We start from the raw sequence: 23,745 nt of genomic DNA, 5'->3' as shown, positions 1-23,745 counted from the left end.
AAAACTGTCTCTGCTATTATGGCCTCAGCTCGCTCTGAACTAACATTCTGAAAGAAGTATACTGCAGCACATTTATATTCCACTTCTTAGTCAGACACATCAAAGGCTTTGGACCTTGGATGGAGATGGGCATTTGTATCTCACAGCTGCTGCCACTCAGCATATCCATAAGGTTGTATTAAAATTTCCAGTTATTGGTTCCCCACCTGACTAGAGGAAGGAAGAAAAAAATCCCATAGTTTTATTTTTTTCATGCATGAATAGCTCAACAAAATATCTGCAGATTATTTATTACAAGAAAGAGTACACAATGTTATTCTTCATTATACATTGTCTATGTTCTTGGCTGCTCTTGCGTATTTCTGTGGAACACGCCACCACATGCACAAGATATTTCAATGCCATTTGTATTGATGCTGACAAAGGATCTGCTCGTTATACAGTGAGATTGAGATGATTAGCATGATTGTTTCTTTCACAGCAATATTTAAGTTCATTGTTCCTCGTGTTGGTCACCGTTTCAGATGCTGAACTGGGTTACTGTTCTTTTTCTTACATGACACATGATGAGATATAAAGCACTTTGAAAAGCAGAAAGAAAATCATTCTCGGCACAGAAGGAATTGTGGCTTCTGGTCTGAGATTCTTTGATACTGGGTTCTCAGTGGCACATTTCCATAACTAACAGTAACTAACAGATGTGACTGACACAGCCCAGCACCAGCCTTAAATGTGGTGCTATTGGCAACAGTGAATATTGAAGATTCATAACTGCCTTTGAGGGGCTATTGTTGGCACCTAGTACAAGTAAGTGGGTGAACTTGGCATTGGTTATTGCTGCATAGATTAAAATGATGTAATGTGCAAATACAATGCTTGCCTTTAGAAGAGAAGAAAGAACAAATCAATATAGATGACAGAGTCTACTGAGCATGTAATTTTGAAAGAACTATTTAGATGAGGACTAATGTTTTTTATGAATATAACTTCAAATAAATAAGATGCCTGTTCCATTGTGTCAGGATGATTGTGGTTCAAAGAGTATTTTTGTTGATATAGTTTTTCATTAAGACAAAAATTCTTGTCAAATTTGAATCAATCGCTGAATATTTCTTGATTATGTCTCCAAAATAGATTTGGTAACAATCCAGAACACTGACTAGATATCTATCACAAACCTAGCAAACTGGAAAGTATTACTACAGAAGAGAATAAATCAACTGTAAACGATGTTTTTCAGCACCTAATGGGAAAACATCATGGGAAAAAGAATGCTGTAATTGATGAATCCAAGCAAAGGAGCATTTGAGAACTTGCAACTTCTTTCCCATTTGATTTTCATGTTGCGGCTTTAGTATATATTTTTTAAGCCCAGCAACAAGTTTTCTAGTCTCTAACCAAGTACAAGGAGTGCAATTCTTAATTGTTCAAGGCACACTGAGGAAGTGATAGGGCACATATTACAGACCACATTAGCTGCAACTTGTGAAGTTTGATTGAAAGGAGTACACTGAAATAAATTCATGAAACATTTAAAGTTAGTGTCAATTTTGAAACTTTGTGTTACAAATCTGTTCATGTTTTTCTCTAATAATAATTTCTGGAATTTAGTTTTTGGTTTGAATAGTGAAAGAGACAAAAGAAAGGACTTAAATGTGGGTGCAGTTTTTGAAGCAGGTGTAAATGAATATATTACATATTCTAGCAGTCATTGTTACGTGACATGACAATTAGTTCCGGCCCAGTCATCTGTACTCTTACTTTATAACACTTTATGTTCCATTTCCTTCTTTATGCTACCTGGATTCACATTCAGTCCCGTAATTGCTGCTTTATTATTGGGGTTTTGCTTTCTGTTGAATGCCGAATTGTGTTAATTCAGATAAATATGCATTACAGCAGCAATTTCATAAACATGTTTGCAAAACTCTTTGGATGGAAAGCACGACCTACAGCACTACTGTTGGTCATTAAATTTTATATTGACCTGCTTCAACAATAGATTGCAGAGCACTTCTTTTTGGACTGAAGATCTGTTTAATTTGAAGTAAATGGTTCTACTGATAATTTCCAGAAGTTGGGTCCAACCACAAAAATTGAACCAGGCACATCGACAGTATGTCTTGAATCATGTTTTGACATCCAGTTGTTCCCTATTTAGGCACCATGAAAAGGCTGCATACAAGATAATGGACTGCTGTTACTGAGTACAGACTGCTCAGACATCCTCCAAAGTGCTGAGATTACAATCAGAAGAGTAAAGAATGCTTTTCACAAAGTTTAAGTGCTAATTTACTTAATGCTCATTTCAGTGGCCATACTGCACCAACAAACTCATGACTCCTAGATTCTGGCCAAAATTCTATATTGTTTAGTTTTGGTGTAATTTCAGTCGACATCTTTTAGCCAAACATTCTCACATTGCAGATGTTGAAATCTGCTCCATTTTCGATAATTTCTTTAAAACGTCGTGCTACGTGTGGCTGTTCTGTTACATTAGGTTGCATGCCACTGATGACTCTGATGGGAACCTAGGGACATGGGACAGAATGCAGAAGTGGAAATTTTCAGAAGAAAGATCTTCTGTCACCTTTTTCTAGGTGCAAAGGTTCTTCAATATGATCTTACGCCATGGTCCCAGCCAGGGGAACTTCTCATTGATGACACATCTCTTTGCTTCTGTGGAACTGAGAGCTGCTCAGAAATTGCTCCAATTAAAAAAAAACCATTGTGAACATGCAGATTGGAGTGCATATTCTTTTGACCCTGGGCGATCTTCTGTGAGAGGAGTGGAGATAAACTCCAGCATGCTCCTTATCTCCTACATTTATGAAGGAGGACATGACATCCACATCACCCTTGTCATGAATTTATACTGGTTACAGGCCTCATCTGAGTCCTGCAGCCAGTACTGCTGTATGGACCTGTATGGAGCAAAGAGGTCCTTCTGCAGTTGTACAGGGCCCCGGTGAGACCACACCTGGAGTATTGTGTTCAGTATTGGTCTCCAAATTTGAGGAAGGACATTCTCGCTATTGAGGGAGTGCAGCATAGGTTCACAAAGTTAATTCCCGGGATGGCGGGACTGTCGTATGTTGAAAGATTGGAACGACTTGGCTTGTATACACTGGAATTTAGAAGGATGAGAGGGGATTGGATTGAAATGTATAAGATTATTAAGGGATTTGACATGCTAGAGGCAGGAAACATGTTCCCAATGTTGGGGGAGTCCTGAACCAGAGGCCACAGTTTAAGAATAAGGGGTGGGTCATTTAGAATGGAGCTCAGGAAAAACTTTCACCCAGAGAGTTGTGGATCTATGGAATGCTCTGCCTTAGAAGGCAGTGGAGGCCAATTCTCTGGACGCTTTCAAGAAAGAGTTAGATAGACCTCTTAAAGATAGTGGAGTCAAGGGATATGGGGAGAAGGCAGGAATGGGTACTGATCATGGATAATCAACCATGATCACAGTGAGTGGCGGTGCTGGCTCAAAGAGCTGAATGGCCTACTCTTGCACCTATTGTCTATTGACCTACTTTCCAGCAAGTCCTTCAAGGACTCTAATTACCTACACCTGACATCAGATTGAGCCTGGATATCTGGCATCCCTTCCCACACCTATTTGATCCTAAATGTTCACTACTTGATGTGCAGTCTCTGAGGTTGTGCTGTGGGATATAGGCAAAGCAATAAACCATGCTCTTCATTTTCATTTTAATTACCTTTCTCTCCCTCCACCCTTCCTTCCTGTTCCATTGTGATGTAAGTGGGGAAGCAAGGGTCCCTCCTCATAGACTGTATAAACAAAGGCAGATTCATATGTTCTACTGCCCTCACAGTCCATAGTGTACAAAACTAGACACCTTCTCAAAAGTCATCCAAGCCAGAAGCTTTCTTCAGGGTTTGTAATGAAAAAAATTGTGAACAGATAATTGCTATTTTGAGGGCAGATAAAGAGTGGATAAAGATGGATGTCTTTTTACCGTGCACACTTCAAGTCAAAATCTGAATTAACCCGCAGAGGAAATTCTGTAAATACTGCTTGCAAATACGAAGTGCTGTTTGTATAAAAACAAACACGCCTCTAGAAGCAGAAAACTCTACACCTGATGGTGTCAAACTTATTTACTGAAATTGAAAGTCAAATGGCCATTTCATTATATCTTCAGCAAAAGAAGGACAGTCTCGGAGACTGGTGTTGAAAACAATCTTACTACACAGTCTTTAACTGTTCTCACTTTGCAAATGTTGGCCTTGATGCCATACTTGTTCATGGTAACGTCTGATGAGCAGATTGATGACAGAGTGCTCACCCAGAATGAGAATTGGTTGAGGTACCTCTGAAGTGAGTTGTATCCACTTAATATGTCCTCCAATTTTCTGTAGCCCTCAGAGTCAAAAAAGGGACAGCGTTCACGAAGGTAACTTTGGACTGGGTGATGTTCCTGCTTTGTGATGTACTGTACTTCCTCTGCACATACCTGCCTTTGAACAACAAAGATTCTAAACTTTTCCCAATTCACTTGCTCTGTGCTGAAAGGTTGCTTACAAATATGCAATCACAGAAAAGACTGTGTTTGTCTACACTTTATAATTTGAAGGAAGACCTGGTCTTCGATGGAAGGTGCCAGCTTATATTCATCCTCTGAGTGACAGAGGACCAGCTTGCCTGGATCTGGTTGAGCCGACGTTGCTTGGCTTGCTTACCAACAATTTTCACTTTCATACAAATTCTACTCTCACAGGGCATGAAATGACTTGGGTGCCCGCTCTCCAGGACATTAGTGTTGATTGTGCTGACAGTGGAACATCAAGGCAGGCTTCACCAACGATGACCCAACCCAGGTCCAGTTGTTTGGGCATAAACTGCATTTTGCCGACCACTATACTGCTCATGTACCTCATGCATGGATGGTGTCTCGGCCAAGCAACAGGAGAATCCCAGCAGAAGAGTCAATTTGAGGAATGCTGTCAGCTACGTCCGTAAGATGTGGATGACTGCATGCAGCTTCAGGGATTGGGGTTTCATTCCTACTGTTGGGAATATGTTTGCACTCGTGAGGGTTGGCAAGGGTAAGCAGGCCTCCCCTCCTGCACAACAAATCTACTGGCTCTTCTTCTAGCAACTTCAAATGTCCCAGAGCATGTCTTCAGCATGCACGAGGAGACAGAACCTTGGATATTGAATGTGTCAAAGGATGTTGACTTTGCCAACGACACATTGCTCTGATCATCCAATATCACATACGCCTTTATTTTTTGCTTGCGATGTTCTTTCAGGTAGGTGCTGGCTGGACATATTTTGGAGCAGGATTTACCTTTGTAGCATTTCCCTCCTATCTCTGTGCATGAAGTATCAGCTATGTCTGACGGATGCTCAGCCGGCTCCCCACCGTGCTCTGCTGTGGGTGTACTGGAACCAGTAGTGGCCCAAGGTGCTGGCCCAGAATAAAGTACTAATGTGTACTAGTCGCTGTTGCATTCATGATCATTCACTAAGCAAGCAGATATGCTGGAGGCCACAGATCCGACAATCTCACAAGTAACACCCACATGGTGTTGATGGAACTCAGCAGGTCAGGCAGCATCTGTAGAAATGATTAAACTGTTAATGTTTGGGGCTGAGACCCTTCTTCAGGACTGAGAAGGAAGGGAAAAGATGCCAGAATAACAAGGTGGGGGTAGGGGGAGGAGTTGCTTGGAAGGTGAAAGGTGAAGCCAAGTGGGTGGGAAAGGTCAAGGGTTGAAGAAGAAAATATCTGATAGGAGAGGAGGGTGGACCGTAGGAGAAAGGGAAGGAGGAAGCAACCAAGGGGGAAGTGATAGGCAGGTGAGAAGAGGTATAAAGTCAGCCTGTTTTATCTCTTTCTCCCTCTCTCTAACACCGACTTGACATTCTCTGACTTTCTCAATGTACTATTCCCTATCTGAGCACCAGCTGTGATCCAACCTACGACAAAACACCCTTCCCCACTGCAGAAAGGAAATGCCCCTTCTTATTCCCTTCAAAACCCCTTACACTAGTACTTTTCCATTGTTTGGTGGTAGCAGCTTATCTCTACAATCTTTAGCCCAGACAAACATATTTTTCAGCCCATTCAACTATTATGGCTATTATGCTTCCTTGACTTTCTCAAAACATTGCTGTGGACTGGTTCTCAAGTACTTTCTCAAAACAACCCCACTCTAAGCTAATGCTATTTTATCTTACAGACTTCCATTTTATTTTAGTATATACCAAGGAGGAATAAGAGCATAAGAAATAGGAGCAGGAGTAGGTCATTGAGCCTGCTCGGCCATTCAATAAGATCATGGCAGATCTGGCCATGGACTCATGTCCACTTACCTGTCTTTTCCTCATAACCCTTAATTCCCCTACTATGCAAAAATGTATCCAACCTTGTCTTAAATATATTTACTAAGGTAGCCTCCGCTGCTTCATTGGGCAGAGAATTCCACAGATTCACTGTCCTTTGAGAAAAGCAATTCCTCTTCATCTCTGTCCTAAATCTACTCCCCTAATTTTGAGGCTATGACCCCTAGTGCTAGTCTCACCTTCAGTGGAAACAACTTTCCTGCCTCTATCTTATCTATTCCTTCCATAATTTTATGTGTCTATAAGATCTCCTTTCATCCTTCTAAGTTCCAGTGAGTATAGTCCCAGGCAACTCAATTTCTCATAGTCTAACCCCCTCATCGCTGGAATCAACTTGGTGCAACTCCCCTGCACCACCTCCAAAGCCAGTATGTCCTTCCTCAAGTAAGGAGAGCAGAACTGCACACAGTACTCCAGATGTGGCCTCACCAGTACCCTGTACAGTTGCAGCATAACCTCCCTGCTCTTAAGTTCATTTAACTTTTTCGTGACACACTTAGTAGTGTATATGATGGCCTTGCAATCCTTTGCTTGGTGCTCCATTGAAACACAACATTTGAAACATAATGAGTGCTCCTTTAGAAAACGTCACCAGTCTCCCAGGAGTTTTTCCTCCAAACATAGTGGTGTGCACTTCTGCCAAAAAGTTCAACTTTTGTCTCGTCTGTCCGCAGAAATGTTGTGGAACATCCAGGTGGTCTTTTGCAAACTTGAAATGAGCTGTGATGTTTGATTTGGAGAGCAGTGGTTTCATCCATGGTGTCCTTCCATGAATACCATTCTTGATCAGTGATTTTCTTGTAGTGGACACATGAACAGAGACTTTCGCAACTTCTAGAGATTTCTGCAAGTCTTTTGCTGTTACCCTTGGGTTCTTTTTCACCTCCTTCAGCATTGAATGTTGTGCTCTAGGTGTGATCTTTGCAGGACACCCACTCCAAGGGAGAGTAGCAACAGTACTCAATTTCCAACATTTGTAGTTAATTTCTCTTACTGTGGACTGATGAGTACTCAGGTCTCTAGCAGAAATGTTGTTAATGAGCAAATCTGGGAGATTGCATGGGCTCTAAAGTTGTTTTCAGTCTCAATTACACATTTCCCTCAATTACACATTACCCTCAATTATACATCTCCCGTTCTGGATGAGGCCCCTCTCTTCCACCCTGGAGATGTACTGCACTTGAGAGGCTCCCTCAGAACTGGCTGTCTTCAATCTTGTTCTTAATAGATTCAGGCCAAATAGAGGTAGACATTGAATGACCTCTTAATTATTGTGTGTGTGTGTGTGTGTGTGTGTGTTTTGGGGGGGGGAGGTCACTGGCAGTTTAAGGACAAAGTCTACTGCACGTGGGGGTAAGATGTTAAGGAGGAACAGAGGTGAAGTTGGACAATAGCACATACTGCAGCAAAATGTCATACAGCATAAGTCCCCGAGTGGAATGGCCTGAAGACTGATGACATATGGGATGTTGTCCTGGAGCCATGTTTCTACAACACAGGTATGCAGCAGTTCCTCATCTCATGCTGCTTCAGCAGGCAAAGGTAATTTAGCTTGTCTTGCACTGGGTCAGCCACAGGCAATCCAGCTCGTCTTCCAGGGACCAAACATTAAGAAGTTTCCGACCTCCAACTCTGTACAGATTCTGGGAACCCAGCTCTGCTATTCCCACCCCAGCGTGGATGATATTTCCAGTGCGCTTGGCACACCTCTGTTCTCTCCCAAACCATCTCCAGTGCTTCCTCCCCTGGTTGACTCTGACAGGCGACACTGGGGCATGAGGACCTAGTCTACACAACTACCAAGGCCTCACAGCTCCCCTGCCATCAATCTTGCCAATGAAGCAATGAACTGGACTTGTGCTATTTTATATTATCAATGTCCAACACTCTCAGGTTGGAGTCATGGATACAGACAGCATAGAGATAGGCCAACTTGTTCATGCCACACAGAATGCTCTTCTAAACTAGTCCCATTTGCTCCATGTTCGATCTTTATCCCTCTAAACCAGGGGCCCCCAACCTGGAGTCCATGGTCCCCTGGGTTAATGGTATTGGTCCATGGCATAAAAAAAGCTGGGAAACCCTGCTCTAAATCTTTTGTGCCTCTGTACTTGTCCACATGCCTTTTAAATGCTCTTGTACCTAGAGTACCTCAAACACTTCCTCTGGCAGCTCATTCTATGGAAGTACTATACTCTGTATGGAAAAAAAAAGTTGCCTCTAATGTTCCTATTAAACCTTGCCTTCTCACCATAAACCTAAGCCCTCTAGATCTTGATTTCCCCAACCCGGAGAACAAAAGACTGACTGCATTCTCCCTATCTTTACCTCTCGTAATTTTCTACACTTACGTAAATAACCCATCTGTCTCCTATGTTCCAAAGCCTTACCCTGCCCAACCTCTCCCTATAGTTCAGTACCTCAAGTCCAGGCAATATTGAACCTATTTATGTTAATAGATTCAATAATCTGCTGGCATTATTCCTAGTTTTTCTGTGTTTTACAGTTATACCAATGAAATCAATTTTGTGACCACTAATAAAGCATCTTGATATTATTAGCAGTGAAAACAAGTCAAATATGATTGATTTGATTTATGCAGTAAGAGTGGAATGGGTTCATTATTAATTGGCTGCCTATGTCACTTTGCATGAAGTGGAAAGTGTGCCCAGCAAGGACATCGATCTGCACAGACACAGGTCCTTGATATATCTTTCCTCAAAGGTGTATTGAAAGAGCAACTAGAAAAACACATGGGATCCTGGATTTCATATATGGAGGCATGGGGAGCAAAAGCAGAGAGGTTGATTTGCCCTCCCGTTGGCATTGGTGAACACTGATTAAGGTGCAACTGGAATGCAGTGCCCATGATTTAGGAAGGAGTTTTAAGTTGTGGGAAAGGTTTTTTTAGAATGGTCCCGAGAATAAAGAGCTTCAGTGACAAGAGTAGACTGGACAGGTTAGAATAAAAACTTTGGAAGGGAAGTTTGATGGTTGTTAAAGATCAAAACTAGGATAGAATAAATAGGATAAATAAATTTACCAATGGTGGAGATATAACGGCCAAAGGACGGTTTTACAGTCTTGGGCAAAAGACACAGCGGAAAGTGATGAACGTTTTGGGTCAGAGTATTTATGACCTGGAATTTACTAACTGTAGAGATGGGAAGGTCAGTGTCAATCAGTGCCTTTTAAAAAAAAAGTGTTCTGGCACATAATTTGAAGTGTGATATGGAAAGAGGCTGGAAATGTGACTGATAAGATCATTTTATTTAGACCTGGCATGGACTTCTTGGGTAAAAGTATTCCTTCAAAATAATTTCCTTGATTCTGTGAAGTCTTTTCCCTGAATATTGATTTCATTTGAGTTAAGACCAATTCCATTAAATAGTTGTTAACACTGACAAGCCTCCCCTCCTGCTCTTCTTCTAGCAACTTCAAATGTCCCAGAGCATGTCTTCAGCATGCACAAGGAGACAGAACCTTGGATAATGAATGTGTCAAAGGATGTTGACTTTGCCAACGACACATTGCTCTGATCATCCAATATCACATATGCTTTTATTTTTTGCTTGCAATGTTCTTTCAGGTAGGTGCTGGCTAGGTTTTGGAATTTTGGAATTTTCCCCTCCTTATCATAAAGTGCTGTCCTAATCTCTTGATGCAAACAAAAATAATCAATACCTTAGTGACAGATGATTTTAGCAACAGAGGAATATAATGTACTTTTGTTAATCATTTTCTCTTCTGGCCTTTGCATGTTGGAACTTGTAATTTTCCTTAGTCATTGAATTTCAAGCAAGGTTGGTCACGTATCATAACAAATAATGAGCATGGTAATCTCTGAACCAGTTCTGTTAATGGATAAACAGACACTGTGTCATCCACTGGAGACACAAGTGATTGCAGATGCTGGCATTTGGGTTAAAGCGGCCACTCAACCTCAATTGTCGACCATCCCTTTGCCTCCTCAGATGCTGTTTGACTGTCTGTGTTCCTCCTGCATTTGGTTATTTGCACCGTATCAGTCAATGTCACTAAAAGTTTGCAGGTTGCAAGTTTTTGTTAACTATTATCGATTCGCCTGTAGAATCAGAATCAGGTTTATTATCACCGGCATGTGTCTTGAAATTTGTTAACTTAGCAGCAGCAGTTCAATGCAATACATAATATAGAAGAAAAAATAATAATATATAGGTAAATCAATTACAGTACAGTATACATATACAGAATAGATTAAAATTGTGCAAAAAACACAAATAATATATATTTTAAAAGTGAGGTAGTGTTCAAGGGTTCATGAGTCAGAAGCTGCACTGTTATATTATTGTAGAGGTATTTGAATTGCTTAGGGAATAATATTGGAGCCAGTGACTAGCTGTACAAACAAAACTGATTTTTTTTAACACATAGTTTTGACAGTCCTGCATTAATACTTGGGAGACATGTGTTTCAGGTGACTGACAGAATTCAGTTCCACTGATTGCACTGTAGTGACATTCAAAACATAACTTTAATCGTTAGTAGAGGCCTTTCACCACGCTTTCATAGCTTCTCCTCCTTCAGCAGGAAGAGGGATTGTAAGATCTGATGAAGATATTTCTAATCATGAAACACTTAATGTTAAGAACTTTCTACAGGGGCACAAATGAGAGCAACCTGACTGGCTGCATCACTGCCTGGTATGGGAACTGTACTTCCCTCAATCGCAGGACTCTGCAGAGAGTGGTGCGGACAGCCCAGCACATCTGTAGATGTGAACATCCCACTATTCAGGACATTTACAAAGACGTGTGTAAAAAGGGCCTGAAGGATCACTGGGGACCCGAGTCACCCCAACCACAAACTGTTCCAGCTGCTACCATCTGGGAAACGGTACTGCAGCATAAAAGCCAGGACCAACAGGCTCCAGGACAGCTTCTTTCACCAGGCCATCAGACTGATTAATTCATGCCAATACAATTGTATTTCTATGTTATATTGATTGTTGTACATACTATTTATTATTTTAAAAATTGCACATTTAGACAGTGAAGTAACGTAAGTAATAAAGTCAATTCAATTAAATGCATATCACGAGAAATTGTTCACTTTATTTTGTGAGAGTAGGTATTCCTATTGTATAGATTTCTCAAGATTGGGGACATAGAATGATGGTATTTGGCAAATGAAACAAAACTTCTTTAGTTCTTAACATAGCAAATGAAAGTTAAAGCTACAAGTGCTGGAAATCTGAAATAGAAACAGAATATGCAGAAACACAGCAGGTCAGGCAACAACTGTGGAAAGAGAATTTGTGCATTTGCACATCTGACAAAAAATGAATACAGCAGAGAAGGTAGATTTGTAACAAGATTACAAACAGAATATTGAAGCTCCAAAAGAATCATTAATCCAGACTAAAGATGCAACTGGTTAAGTCAGACTGCATGTGGCAGATGTGTTGGACCATTGAGCTTGAGGCAGCAATGTTCGTGGTCAATAGCAAATAATTTCCTCTGGATTGATGGCATAAGAAATATTTAACTACTATAACTTCCTCCCAGGATACACAGGAACATACTTTTGAGGAATTTGTCTCTTTGAATGTGAGAATGCTAACATCTATTTCCTTGACTGACTTCAGTATTTCCTTTAGTCCTTTACTGAATGATTCTGTTTCAATCACACATTTCAATCCACAGAATCAAATTCCTGTGGTAGACTTGGATACATTAGTTCAGTGGGAGCTCCGTTGAAACATGACTTCTTGGATATTCAATTGCATGATAGTATTCTGCAGCTGAAACTTGTTTCTGTTCTCGAGTGAGAAGTGATAACAAGTATTTCTTTGTTGTATCAACTGAGTGTAAGTCAGCATGCAGAGAGACACATAACACAAGGTCATCCCCCATACAATACTGTCATTAGCCACTTTCTCAACGTTATGGTCATCCTAACACTGTTCCAGACTGGAGTTTCTTACTTACTGCCCATTATGCCACCAATGAAGGTCCACCATCTCTGGTTGTATTCAGTACTTCCTTCATCATGTCAATAGTTTCCTCTCATGCAAGTCCTGGGTGGAGACTCAGGAATGCCGTCACACTCAGACGTAGAAGGATTCTTCATTGTTGTTTCTGTAACTATTTTGTTTTATCAGTCAGGGTTGTTGGCCCTGAGCAGAACCCCTGAACCTGGAGGACTGGTGGACCACTCGCTGTCTGTCCTCTACCCTTTGACCTGTTTGGTTTGAGTGACCAAGATCCAAATCATAAAGCCTTGACTCACCAACAGAGCTCTCCAGGTCACTGAGGCAAGCAAGCCTCCAAACCACGACGAGGTTGTGGTCCACTTGGAGGCAGACTGGGATGCCTGCTTATCTCCATCTGTCAGAGCATTCATCAATTTACTATCTTGCCTCTAACCCTCAAAACAGTTGATTACCAAAGTCCCAGTCCCCATCACGGAGTGCCCTCCATTGTCAGTGCTTGCGTCTTCTTTTCCACTCTATTACTGCTGACTTCACTACCCCAGTCCCCATGTGCCAGTCCTGACCCTTCATCTCACCATTAACAAACCGTAGAATTCTGATGTTCCCACCACTGGCCATAGAAAAAGGACAATGTGGGCTCTCAGCCTGGTCACTGAGAAGCATATCAGGTGCAGAACTGTGCAGACGTGTCTCAGCATCATTTCACCCAATGGAAACTGGCAATGTCCTTTGATGCAGTTGAGCTTTACAGCATAATTCCCATGACCATCTCTCCCTCTCTCCCTCTTTCCCCTCTCCCCCATTAGCTTTCTTTGGCTAACATGCTCTTTGACCTGACATCTACTTCTCAGATGCTGCCTGGCTACCTAACATTTCTAGCGTACTTCTATTATTTCTGATTTCCAGCAGCAGTAGACTTTGTGCCTCTTGACCCTGTCCCTACCCCAAGTATCACATGCCTGTCACCTGCTGGCAGAACTGCAGTTGAGATATGTGTGCATAATTCCGGGTATCTTTGCTTGTTTCTCTTAACGAGACAAAATAGGTTGTGTCATTTATATTCATAGAAAGGCATGCTGATGGTGAGTGACTTCAAACCTTAGTTTATCTTCCCTTCCCAACTCACTCTCAGAAGTAGTCTATGAATAATTTTTTTGTGCATCATTGTGAAGTTTTTGTTCCACTAAGCAGCAAGGTTCCAATCAACAATATTGATGATTTAAAAAGTGACACTTTACTTAAATATTCTTGCCAGGTACAGTAATTGATATATTATTATTTTTATATTGGCTACATGGATAATTTTATAATTAAGTTAATTCTACTCATTTATTTTAAGAACAGTTTTTTTCTGCTTGTGTAATAACTAATGCTATTTAATTTTGTGTTGTTTTGTTTCTGTACTGTACATGAATAAAGCTTTTTGTCCAGCAATAAATGTAATATTAACCTGAAACATTAAGTTCTGTTGTTGGTACAACCTGAAATGTTATGAGTGTTACATTAAAGTCACAGGAAATTATATATATATATTGTGGTACCAAAATATTCAACTAATATTATAACTCTATTCCATGTATGTTTTTTTTCTTAATATTTTAGGCTCATGCCTATTCATTGGGAGCTACACTTGCTGCTGCTGCTGAGTATGTGATTGAGCCAGAATTAAAACCAAATCTCAGCCAAGAATTAAAAAGCCTTCTTGAGCAAATGCAGCAGGAGAAACCTGAAGACAGGCCAGATATTGAGGTACAAGATATAATTCATGTTAGTTCATCTTTTTAAAAGCATAAAGGTTAACTAATAGGATTTATTTATTTGAGGATTTCTTCAACAAGCAAAGTGTGTATTAGTTTTGGTTAGCTGAGTGCATGAAATAGTTGTGAATTCATTATCATGCCTAATAGTTTGCAAAGCTTACCTGCTGAGAAATTTATAGGTATTGCGTTCACAACATTTGTTTGCTGGGATATAAACATTATCCTTAACCTAGTGGGCTAGAAATTCTTACTATGCCTTCACTGGTGAGGTAGATGGCAATAATATTGTAAGAAATGAGATCAAAAGTTGACTTCAGTAGGATTGTACCAAATCTGATCTTTGCCTTAGCTCTTTTTACCCCAATCGTGTGGAAAACATCTGGATCTCTTGATACAGAAGTGTTCATGAACTCTACCAATTTGAATAATATTCAGCTTTTCTATCCTTTTCACCAAAGTGAATAATTTCATATTTCCACACATTTAGCGACCTAGAATTCATTGCCTGAAAGAAGGAAAAGGGCAGAAATCCTCAACACAATATTTGCTTACTTACTTAATCTGCCTTTGTCCTTCCACATGCTCATTTTTTCCTCACAACTTGCTTTCCCACCCATCCTTGCATTGCCAGCAAGTTTAGTTAGGCTAGTTCGCTCATCAAGGTTATTATCATACGGTTTAATTATGTGATGCCCCCTGCACTGATCCCTGTAGAACCCCAGTAGTAACAACTTGCAAGCAAAAAATAACTCACTGATCCCAAGTTTTGTTTACTCATAGTTGGTCATCATACTATCCATTCTGATATAAAGGCAAGAAAGTCTGCAGATGCTGGAAATCCAAGGTAACACACACAAAAAGCTGGAGGAACTCATCTGTCCAGGCAGCTTCTATTAAAATGAATAGACAGACCAAGACCCTTCTTCAGGACTTACATCCATCTTAATATGTCAGCTGCAATGTCATGAGCTACTTTGTAGTAATGCTTTCAGATGGCATCTCATTGGAAATCCAAACTTAGATAGTCCAAACATATTGTCTATTGAACCTCCTTCATCCACCCTGCTAGCTAAGAATTGTAATAACTTCTGTCTCTATGTAATTGTAATATGATTTTCTAAATATGTTACCACTAATTCCTTAGTAATAGATACAAGTATTTCATAAAAAACAGATGTTAGGCTAATCAGCCTGTAGTTTCCTGCTTTTTATCACATTACTTTTTTGAATGCAGATTTTTACATTGTCGTAGAGTAATACAGCTCAGGGACAGATCTGTTGATCCAAAACCCTTCGGGCACCATGGTAACATTGCAGTTAGCACAATATTATTACAGCTCAGTGCATCAGATTTCAGAGTTCAATTGCGGCGTCCTCTGTAAGAGGTTTGTATGTCCTCGCCATGGAACACGTGGGTTTCTTCCAGGTGCTCCGGTTTTCTCCTACAGTCCTAAGACATACCAGTTAATAGGTTAATTGGTCATTGTAATTTCCCCCTGATTAGGCTAGGGTAAATCAATGATGGCTCAAAGGGCTGAAAGGTCCTATTCCACGCTGTATCTCCAAATAAATTGTTACGTACCACGTAACTGGGTCACTTACCAGCAAAGATAGAGAGGTCCGTTGAAGTATGATGGTACTATTTTTAACAGTATTTATTGGTAAAAATACACAAAAATAATATCAATACAAACATACAGATAATATGCGTCATCAATACTAACTCTAACAGTGCGGGTATGATAATAATCAATAAGAAATAAGCTCTATCGTTTTCTAGGGGATAATGTATTGTCAGATGGAAATATAAAAGTCATTAGCTCATTTAGGCTGCAGCCTTTGGTTGAAGTCAAGAGAGACAGATGTTTTAAACTTGCCAGCTTTTCCTTTTATGATGGCGATCCTTCGAGAGTTCCGTTTTTGTAGTCGGTCCTTTTAGCTAAGCCGTTCTGTGGACGCCCGCCAATTCCTAGGCCAAGGAAAAGGACGCACGTGAGCCCCACCGGCTGTCGCTATTAAACGCTGTCACGGGATTTCTAGCGTTTCTCTGGGTGCGTCTCAAGGGGCTGTTCCCCAGACCCTCTTTTATCCTGACTCACAGGGTCTCAGATGTCAATCAGGGTGGAGGGATGCCTCCCCTCAACCAGCCCACTTTTGGTCATTCCCTGAGGGCTTCAAATAAATAGCACAGTATTCAATACACAATTCCGTCTCCAAGAGACAATGGCTGTTTCCTGTCGCTGAGGGGCCAGGACATTCCAAACGTCTCTCTCTCATTTCTTGGGTCTCCTGACCTGACTTAATAGCGATCTTGCGATTCTCGAAAAGGAGGGGGCTACTTTGGGACCCTTCAGCCCCTCAGAGTTGGGCACAGTCGTAACAAAATAAATAGATTAAAATATCTCGAAATGCCAGCCAAGGTGTATTCATGGACTTGTCCCTGTTTCCTGCATTTGGCCCATATCCCTCTAATTTATGTCTTTCTTATCCACCAGGATCATTTCAAAATCTAGGGAATTTTCAAAGATCACTATCAATTCATTGATAAACGCTGGCTATTTTTTGCCAGTCCTGTAACTATAGAAGAGTGAAAACTCTACAGAAATGATGGAGGAGATACTGCTGTTGCTTCATGGCCCCAGGTGTCAAAGCTCTGTGTGTGTGTGTGTGTGTGTGTGTGTGTGTGTGTGTGTGTGTGTGTGTGTGTGTGTGTGTGTGTGTGTGTGTGTGTGTGTGTGTGTGTGTGTGTGTGTGTGTGTAGTTTGCACGTTCTCCCTGTCTCCGTAGCTGGCCTTGGTCATTTGGCTCTGGCAAGTTATCTGTAATGCAGGTGGGTGACAGGAGAATCAGAGTAGAATTGATAGACATGTGAGGGAGAATAGGTTATAGAGAAATAGGGTGGAGAATGTGACTGATGACATTGCTAAGAGCCATCTCTAAAGTCAGTGGCTTGAATGGCCTCATTTTATATTGTAAGAATGTAGGAAAATATATAATATGATATTTGTCTCAGTATGTATATGCCAGTTTAAAAAAAATGCTATACAAATCCCACTTTCTATCACCAGCCCCTACGTGGCTATTCAAGTACAGATACAGAAACTTTGTTGAGAGATACTACCTTTTTTATCCTCTCATGCAGTGAGTTTCAGGTCTTTCCCAGCCCTGAGAGTTTTTTTTTAAATCTCCTTTCTCCCATCTGTATCCTGGTTAATGTTAGGGTGACTGAAATCCCCTTTTACTACTACTACAGCTCATGTATCTCTGCATTTGTCAGAACTTTACCTTGAAAATTTTGTTCCTTCCAAGATTTATATAGTACAATTGTGAGTGTTTTTGTTCTTTAGTTCAATGCCTTTGGTCCTACTTAATGATCTTTGTAACAAATCGTCTATTTTCACAGCTGTGATTGTTCTTGTAACTAATATTACTACGTGCCTTCATTTTATTAGTACCCGCTGTTTTCCTCTGAAAACCCTGTAGCTAGGAGGCTTCCAGTTCTGTTGTCCTGCTTTAAGTCATGCTTCTTTAATATTTCTGATAACGTACATTCATGTGCCTGTCTGTGATGCCCTTAGCTCATCTATCCAACATATTCATTATTCTCTGTAGATTTTGGATCATATCAGTGTTTGACACCACTGAATTACAGAATTTGACTGCATTTCTGTTCAGAATAGGCAGAATTAATTGTGGGATCTAGCCCATTTGATCCCTTGGTATGATCAGCTTTTATAGGGCTTTTTTCAGATTTCACAGCCCAGATTGTCTAAGTTAGTTTTATATTGGACTGTTACAAAGGACAGATAATTCTCACTTTGTTTTTTTTTTACTGACTGCCAAAATCAGGCACTGCTGGTTATAAGGTAGTTGCTAACCCATTACATTTTTGAATCACTGCCAGCAAAATATTTTCAAAATATTCTTTATTAAGAACTTATTAACATTGTTGTCCATTTGTGTTCACAGAGTATCCTCAGCAAATGTGAGGAAAAACTGAAATGTTTATCATCAGATATTATTTGCCGTAATCTCTCTGCTATAGGCCGGAGAGTACTTTCAATTGAATCTGTTGGTGCTTTTCAAGGTAGGCAATGTATAAGTATTTGAATGGCTCACTTAATTGGCTTGCTTTAAAATAATCTAATAGGCAGTGTGTTCCATGTTCATATTTCAATGAGATTGGAAAATAAAAATGGTAATTGAAATTATTTTGAATTAAAAAAGAGTAAATTCAGGAGCTTCTGAATTTGGTGTGTGATTAACTTGTGGCCCCTTATCTGAGAATTAAGTTAAGGTTAAAGTCTTATATGAGTCTTATAGGCCCACCAGGCCGGTGCTTATGCCGTGGCGGGTTCCGTGGTGTGAAGTGACTGGGAGTATGAGACTTCCCCCCCCCCCCCCACCAGTCTATCATGAGGTTAACCCCCAGCATTTTTGCCGGTACCCATTTCAGCTGGGTGGACTGGACCAATAGCAATGTGTGGTTAAGTACCTTGCTCAAGGACACAACACGCTGCCTCAGCTGGGGCACAAGCTCTCGACCTTCAGATCACTATTCCAACGTCTTAACCACTTGGCTACGCACCACTTACCTGAGAGATAAGGTGATTATTACCTTCTGCAGCAAGCACTAATTTCACTGTTCTTCATCTACATTTCTTTGCCTGGAGCCAAAATGAGTGATGAGGCTAGCTTTATTTGCTGCAACACAGACTATACCTCTTAAAGGGAGGTGGATAAGAGGTGAAGGCAACTTTTTTACAGACTATTTGGATCTGCGATATTTTTGTGCAAAGGCAGCACATTCTAAGACTTTCAAGTCTACACTGCCATCCTAGGAGTATGGGGTGGAAGAGAGGAACAATGTCACAGAGCACTTGGATACCCTCAGTTAAATTATCTGGAGACACTTGTGGGAGACAACACAGGTGGATAAATCCCTTGTGATGAGGCAACTTCGGTGAGCTTTCTCAAGTGGTCAAGATGTGTGGACAAGTCTTCAGGTGCCAGTGTCCAGCCAAATGCACCACTAGTGACCGGGACTGCACAATGCTCTGTGTCTATCACAATCTCTACCAATAAGAAGACGTAGCTAAACCACTCCTATTGGAAAATGACGCTGCAGAGGTAGTAATGGGGAAACAAAGAATAGGAAGATGAATTTAAATAAGTATTTTGTGTCAGCCTTCAATTTGTGAGTGTGGGGGGGGGGGGGCAGAAGTGAGTGCAGATGTTATTACTAAAGAAAAGATCCTTTGGTAGCAAAAAAGTTTGAAGGTAAAATGGTGCACACCCCAGCGTTCTGAAAGAGGTAGCTGAAGAGGTTGTGGAGGCATTAGTAATGATCTTTCAAAAATTACTAGATTCTGGAATGGTCCTGTGGTACTGAAAAATCACAAATGTCACTCCAGTCTTTAAGAAGAGAGGAAGACAAAAGACAGGGAATTACAGGCCATTTAGCCTGAATTCAGTGGTTGGCAAGATGTTAGAGTCTATTATTAAGGATGTGGTTTCAGGGTACTTGGTGGCACTTGATAAAGTGGGCCAAACCCAGCATGGTTTCCTGAAGGACAAATCTTGCCAGACAAATCTGTTGGAATTCTTTGAAGGAATAAGAGGCAGAGTAGACAAAGGAGAGTCTGTGGATGTCATTTACACAAATTTTCAGAAGGCCTTTGTCAATAAATAAGTGCAAGGAGTTGGCCTTCAAAATTTTTAGTTCTGCAAAAACAGAACAAAGATAGAAGTTAAAGTGAAGCCTTTCATTTTTCATGGCTTTGGTTTTATTGTATTTCGTGATTGCAGGGAATGGTTTGCAGCTTGAATCCGTCAATGTACCTTGATTCTAAGAGGTGGAGTCAGTGGAGTGACACATCTCCATTGGTTCAAGTCAAAGAAAGCAAAGAAAATATACTGATTAGTGAGTGAGCTAGAACAGTAGGTTTTGAATAACAGTCTGTCACATTGACAGTTAGGAAAGAAACTATACTGAAGATGTTGCCATTAACTTTAATAAATGCATCTTTACAATTGGAATGGATTACCATTCCTTACATCCACAACAAATGGCAAGATACCAGTAGACCTCCTTGAATGAATGAGTGAATTAGTGGTAGTTAGTCATTCAGCTTCCAGACAATCAAGCAGCTGGATGTGCTGTTAGACCACTTTTGCAGTGGCAAGACAGAGCCTGTAAAATTCCTGCAACCCAATATTTATTACAGGTGTATATTTTGATAGTTCTTACAGAAACATCTGCATGATGCTAAGCTAGGGCACATCATTAGTAATGTTGCTGGGGGTTGTCAGGTGTTTTGGGTCTTTCAACATCATACACCCTCGCCCAGGCGACCCAACCAGGGTTGATCAGACCCCGGCCTGTGCCCTAGTAGCAACCGACGGATCTGCCATCTTCATCCAGAGCCATCTTGATGCTTTCTCTGCTGCATCTGTGATGATAGAAATGGCTCTCCTCCTTCTCTCTCCCATGATTTCAAGTGCAGTGTATACATTGCAGAGCGACCGGCCTGCAAAGCAATGACACCCGACCTCCACAGGCCAACACTTTGCTCTCCAGCTTCTTCTTTGAATGTTGTTCTTCAGGTCTTCATACTTGGCTCTTTTCCACTTGTAGGCCTCTTCCACGCGTTCTTCCCATGGCACGGTAAGCTCAAGCTTAAGAACGTGCTTCGATGAGTCGGACCACAACAATGTCAGGCTGCAATGTAGTCTCTGTGATGAGGGGAGGAAACTGCAGCTTTTTTCCCCAGGTCTGCTTTTAACTTCCAGTCCAGCGCAGTGAAGAGCAACCCTGTTGTTTTCTGGTGTTCTGTTGGTCTTTCCCCCTCTTTGACAAAGCAGATGGTATTCTTGACCGGACTTGTTTTCCGGCAGATGTTAAGGGTGCTGCAGGTTGTCTCTGCAATTGTCCAGAGGACCTGGTCATGTCGCCACCAGTAACGGCCATCGGCAAGAGTTCTGGGGCAGCAGCTCAGAATATGCTCCACTGAACCGGTCATCTCACAGAGGGGGCAAGCTGGTCATTCTGCAAGGCCCCAGCAGTGCAGGTTGGATGGGTTAGGAAGGACATCATAAACAGCCTGAATAAGGAACAATACGGTGTGGATCCACCTTCCAGAGATCGTTCCACGTGATCTTTCGCATGATCACCTGCTCTCATTTGGTCCAGGCTACTTTGCTGTTTCATTGCCACTGTTCTGCTGGTCCTCTCCTCCTCCACAGCTGACTTTACTTCATTCTGGACCAGTTCTTATTGCTCTTTCCCTTGTACTTTGTCAAAATGGGGGACTTCAAGCCTTCCACGTCTAACTCTTCCCTTGGCGACTGCCCCCACCAGCCTCAGCTTCTTCCACTGCAGCTTCTGCTCTCCACGTTCTTCCAGTTCCCACTGCCACTCTTGCTCCAGCAACCTTTGGATTTGAAGATTCCCAGAACTGCAGCATTTTTCTTGCTTGCAAAACCTTGAACTCCTCCTCGATGGATTTCAGGGGGAGCCTCAGTTTGTAGTTACTCCCGTACAGAGCGATGCTGCTGATGTTCCTCGGTAAACCCAGCCATCTTCACAGGAACCAGCTGACTACCCTCTCTAATTCAGCAACAGTTGAAATTGGAAACTCATAGAGAAGCAGTGGCCAGTGGATTCTTGGTTGTACAGTGTACCGTGCTGGTAAATCCATGCCTTAAACTGCCCTGGAAGGCCAGTTCTGTCAACCTCTTGCAACCATTGTTCAAACTTCCCACAGGTGTTTCTTATTACTGCTTTATCTCTGAGTGTTGATTCAAACATCTTCCCAAGAATTTTAACAGGGTTCTCTGTGATGGTTGGAATTGGAAAGTCCTCAATAGAGAAACAGAATTTTTCCTGTACTGTCCCCTTCTTCAGCACTACAGATCTTGATTTTGTAGGCTTAAAGGACGTCCTTGCCAACCTCATCAACCTTTCCAGCCCCTTAAGAATCCACCTAGCACCTGGCACTGACTCTGGAGCAACAGGTCAACAGCAGATGCCATCTCTCTGGCACTACATTCCTCCTTAGAACACCTGGAGAATAAAGACGCACATGTAAGGCTCCTTTTCATTGACTACAGCTCTGCCTTTAATACCATCATTCCAAATAAACTGATTCCTAAGCTCTGGAACCTGGCTCTGATCTGCAGCTGGATCTTCAGCTTCCTCACAGACAGGACCCAGGCTGTAAAAATAGGGGACAAGTTCTCCTCTACAATCACTCTGAGCACCGGTGCCCCACAAGACTATGTACTCAGCCCCCTGCTGTACTCACTGTACACCCATGTTTGTGTAGCCAAGTTTCCATTGAACTCAATATATAAGTTCGCTGATGACATCACAATTGTAGGCCACATCTTGGGTAATGATGAGTCTAAGTACAGAGAGGAAATTAAGAACCTGGTGGCATGGTGCGAAGACAATAACCTATCCCTCAACATCAGCAAGATGAGGAAGTTGTTTGTTGTCTTCAGAAGGAGTAGTGGACCACATGACCCCATCTACATCGGTGGTGTGCAGGTGGAACAGGTCAAAAGCTTTAAGTTCCTCGGAGTGAATATCAGGAATGACCTGACTTGGTCTAACCAAGCAGAGTCCACTGGCAAGAAGGCCCACCAGCGCCTTTACTTCCTGAGAAAGCTGAAGAAATTTGGCCTGTCCCCTAAAAACCCTAAATAATTTTTATAGATGCACCGTAGAAAGCATTCTCCTAGGGTGCATCACAACACGGTATGGAAGTTGTCCTGTCCAAGACTGGAAGAAGCTGCAAAAGATTATGAACATAGCCCAGCACATCACACAAACCAATCTTCCATCCTTGGACTCACTTTACACCACAAATTGTCAGAGCAGTGCTGCCAGGATAATCAAGGACAAGACCCATCCAGTCAACACACTTTTTGTCCCTCTTCTCTCTGGGAGAAGGTTTTGGAGCATGAAGATTCATACAGCCAGATTTGGGAACAGCTTCTTTCCATCTGTGATAAGACTGCTGAACAGATCCTGACACGGATCTGGGCCGTACCTTCCAAGTATCCAGATCTGACTTGCACTACCTTACTTACCTTTGTCTATTTTCTAATTATGATTTATAATTTAAATTTTTATTATATTTACTTTGATTTGTACTTCAGGGAGCACAAAGCGCAGAACCAAATATCACTGTGATGATTGTACGCTCTAGTATCAATTGTTTGGTGACAATAAAGTATTAAGTATTATTAGTCAGATCATCCATGAAGGCTCCTGTTGGTGGTTGATGGATCCCAGATCTTGACTTCGGGTCTCGACACTCTGGCTCTGCAGATTTTACCAGCATGTTCATTGCCAGGGTGAAAAGGATGACTGAGATGGTGCAGCCTGTGATGATACCAGTCTCCAGTCCGATGTTATTGGCCCTGTTGAGACTCTCAGGTGGAACTCATTGTAGTAGTCCATAAGGAGGCCTCTGATTCCTTCAGGAACATGGTGCCTGCTCAGAGCATCTTCAACAACCTTGTGAGGGATTGATCCATAGACATTTGCCAAATTCAACCACAAAACCACTAAGTCACCCTTATTCTCTCTGGCCTCCCTCAGGAGCTGTGTGATGACTCCAGTGTGC

The 23,745-nt window shown here is 41.5% G+C and overlaps 1 protein-coding gene across 5 annotated transcripts in view; it reads left to right on the top strand.

Moving 5' to 3' along the window:
- Nucleotides 1–23,745, top strand: part of LOC132379566 (kinase non-catalytic C-lobe domain-containing protein 1) — a 154,117-nt gene that overhangs the window by 39,828 nt on the left and 90,544 nt on the right. For 4 of the 5 annotated variants that reach the window (XM_059947624.1, XM_059947627.1, XM_059947626.1 and 1 more), the window contains exons 4-5: nt 13,953–14,099; nt 18,080–18,197. In XM_059947624.1, coding sequence (XP_059803607.1) covers nt 13,953–14,099; nt 18,080–18,197 — 265 coding nt within the window. Of the gene's footprint in view, nt 1–9,938; nt 9,966–13,952; nt 14,100–18,079; nt 18,198–23,745 lie in introns of those variants that run through there. The other variant, XM_059947628.1, reaches the window with a different exon arrangement.

The sequence above is a fragment of the Hypanus sabinus genome, chromosome 22, assembly GCF_030144855.1.
Source record: "Hypanus sabinus isolate sHypSab1 chromosome 22, sHypSab1.hap1, whole genome shotgun sequence".
Lineage (NCBI taxonomy): Eukaryota > Metazoa > Chordata > Chondrichthyes > Myliobatiformes > Dasyatidae > Hypanus > Hypanus sabinus.
Note: the sequence above shows the minus strand (reverse complement) of the source record. Positions and strands in the feature narration are given on the sequence as shown.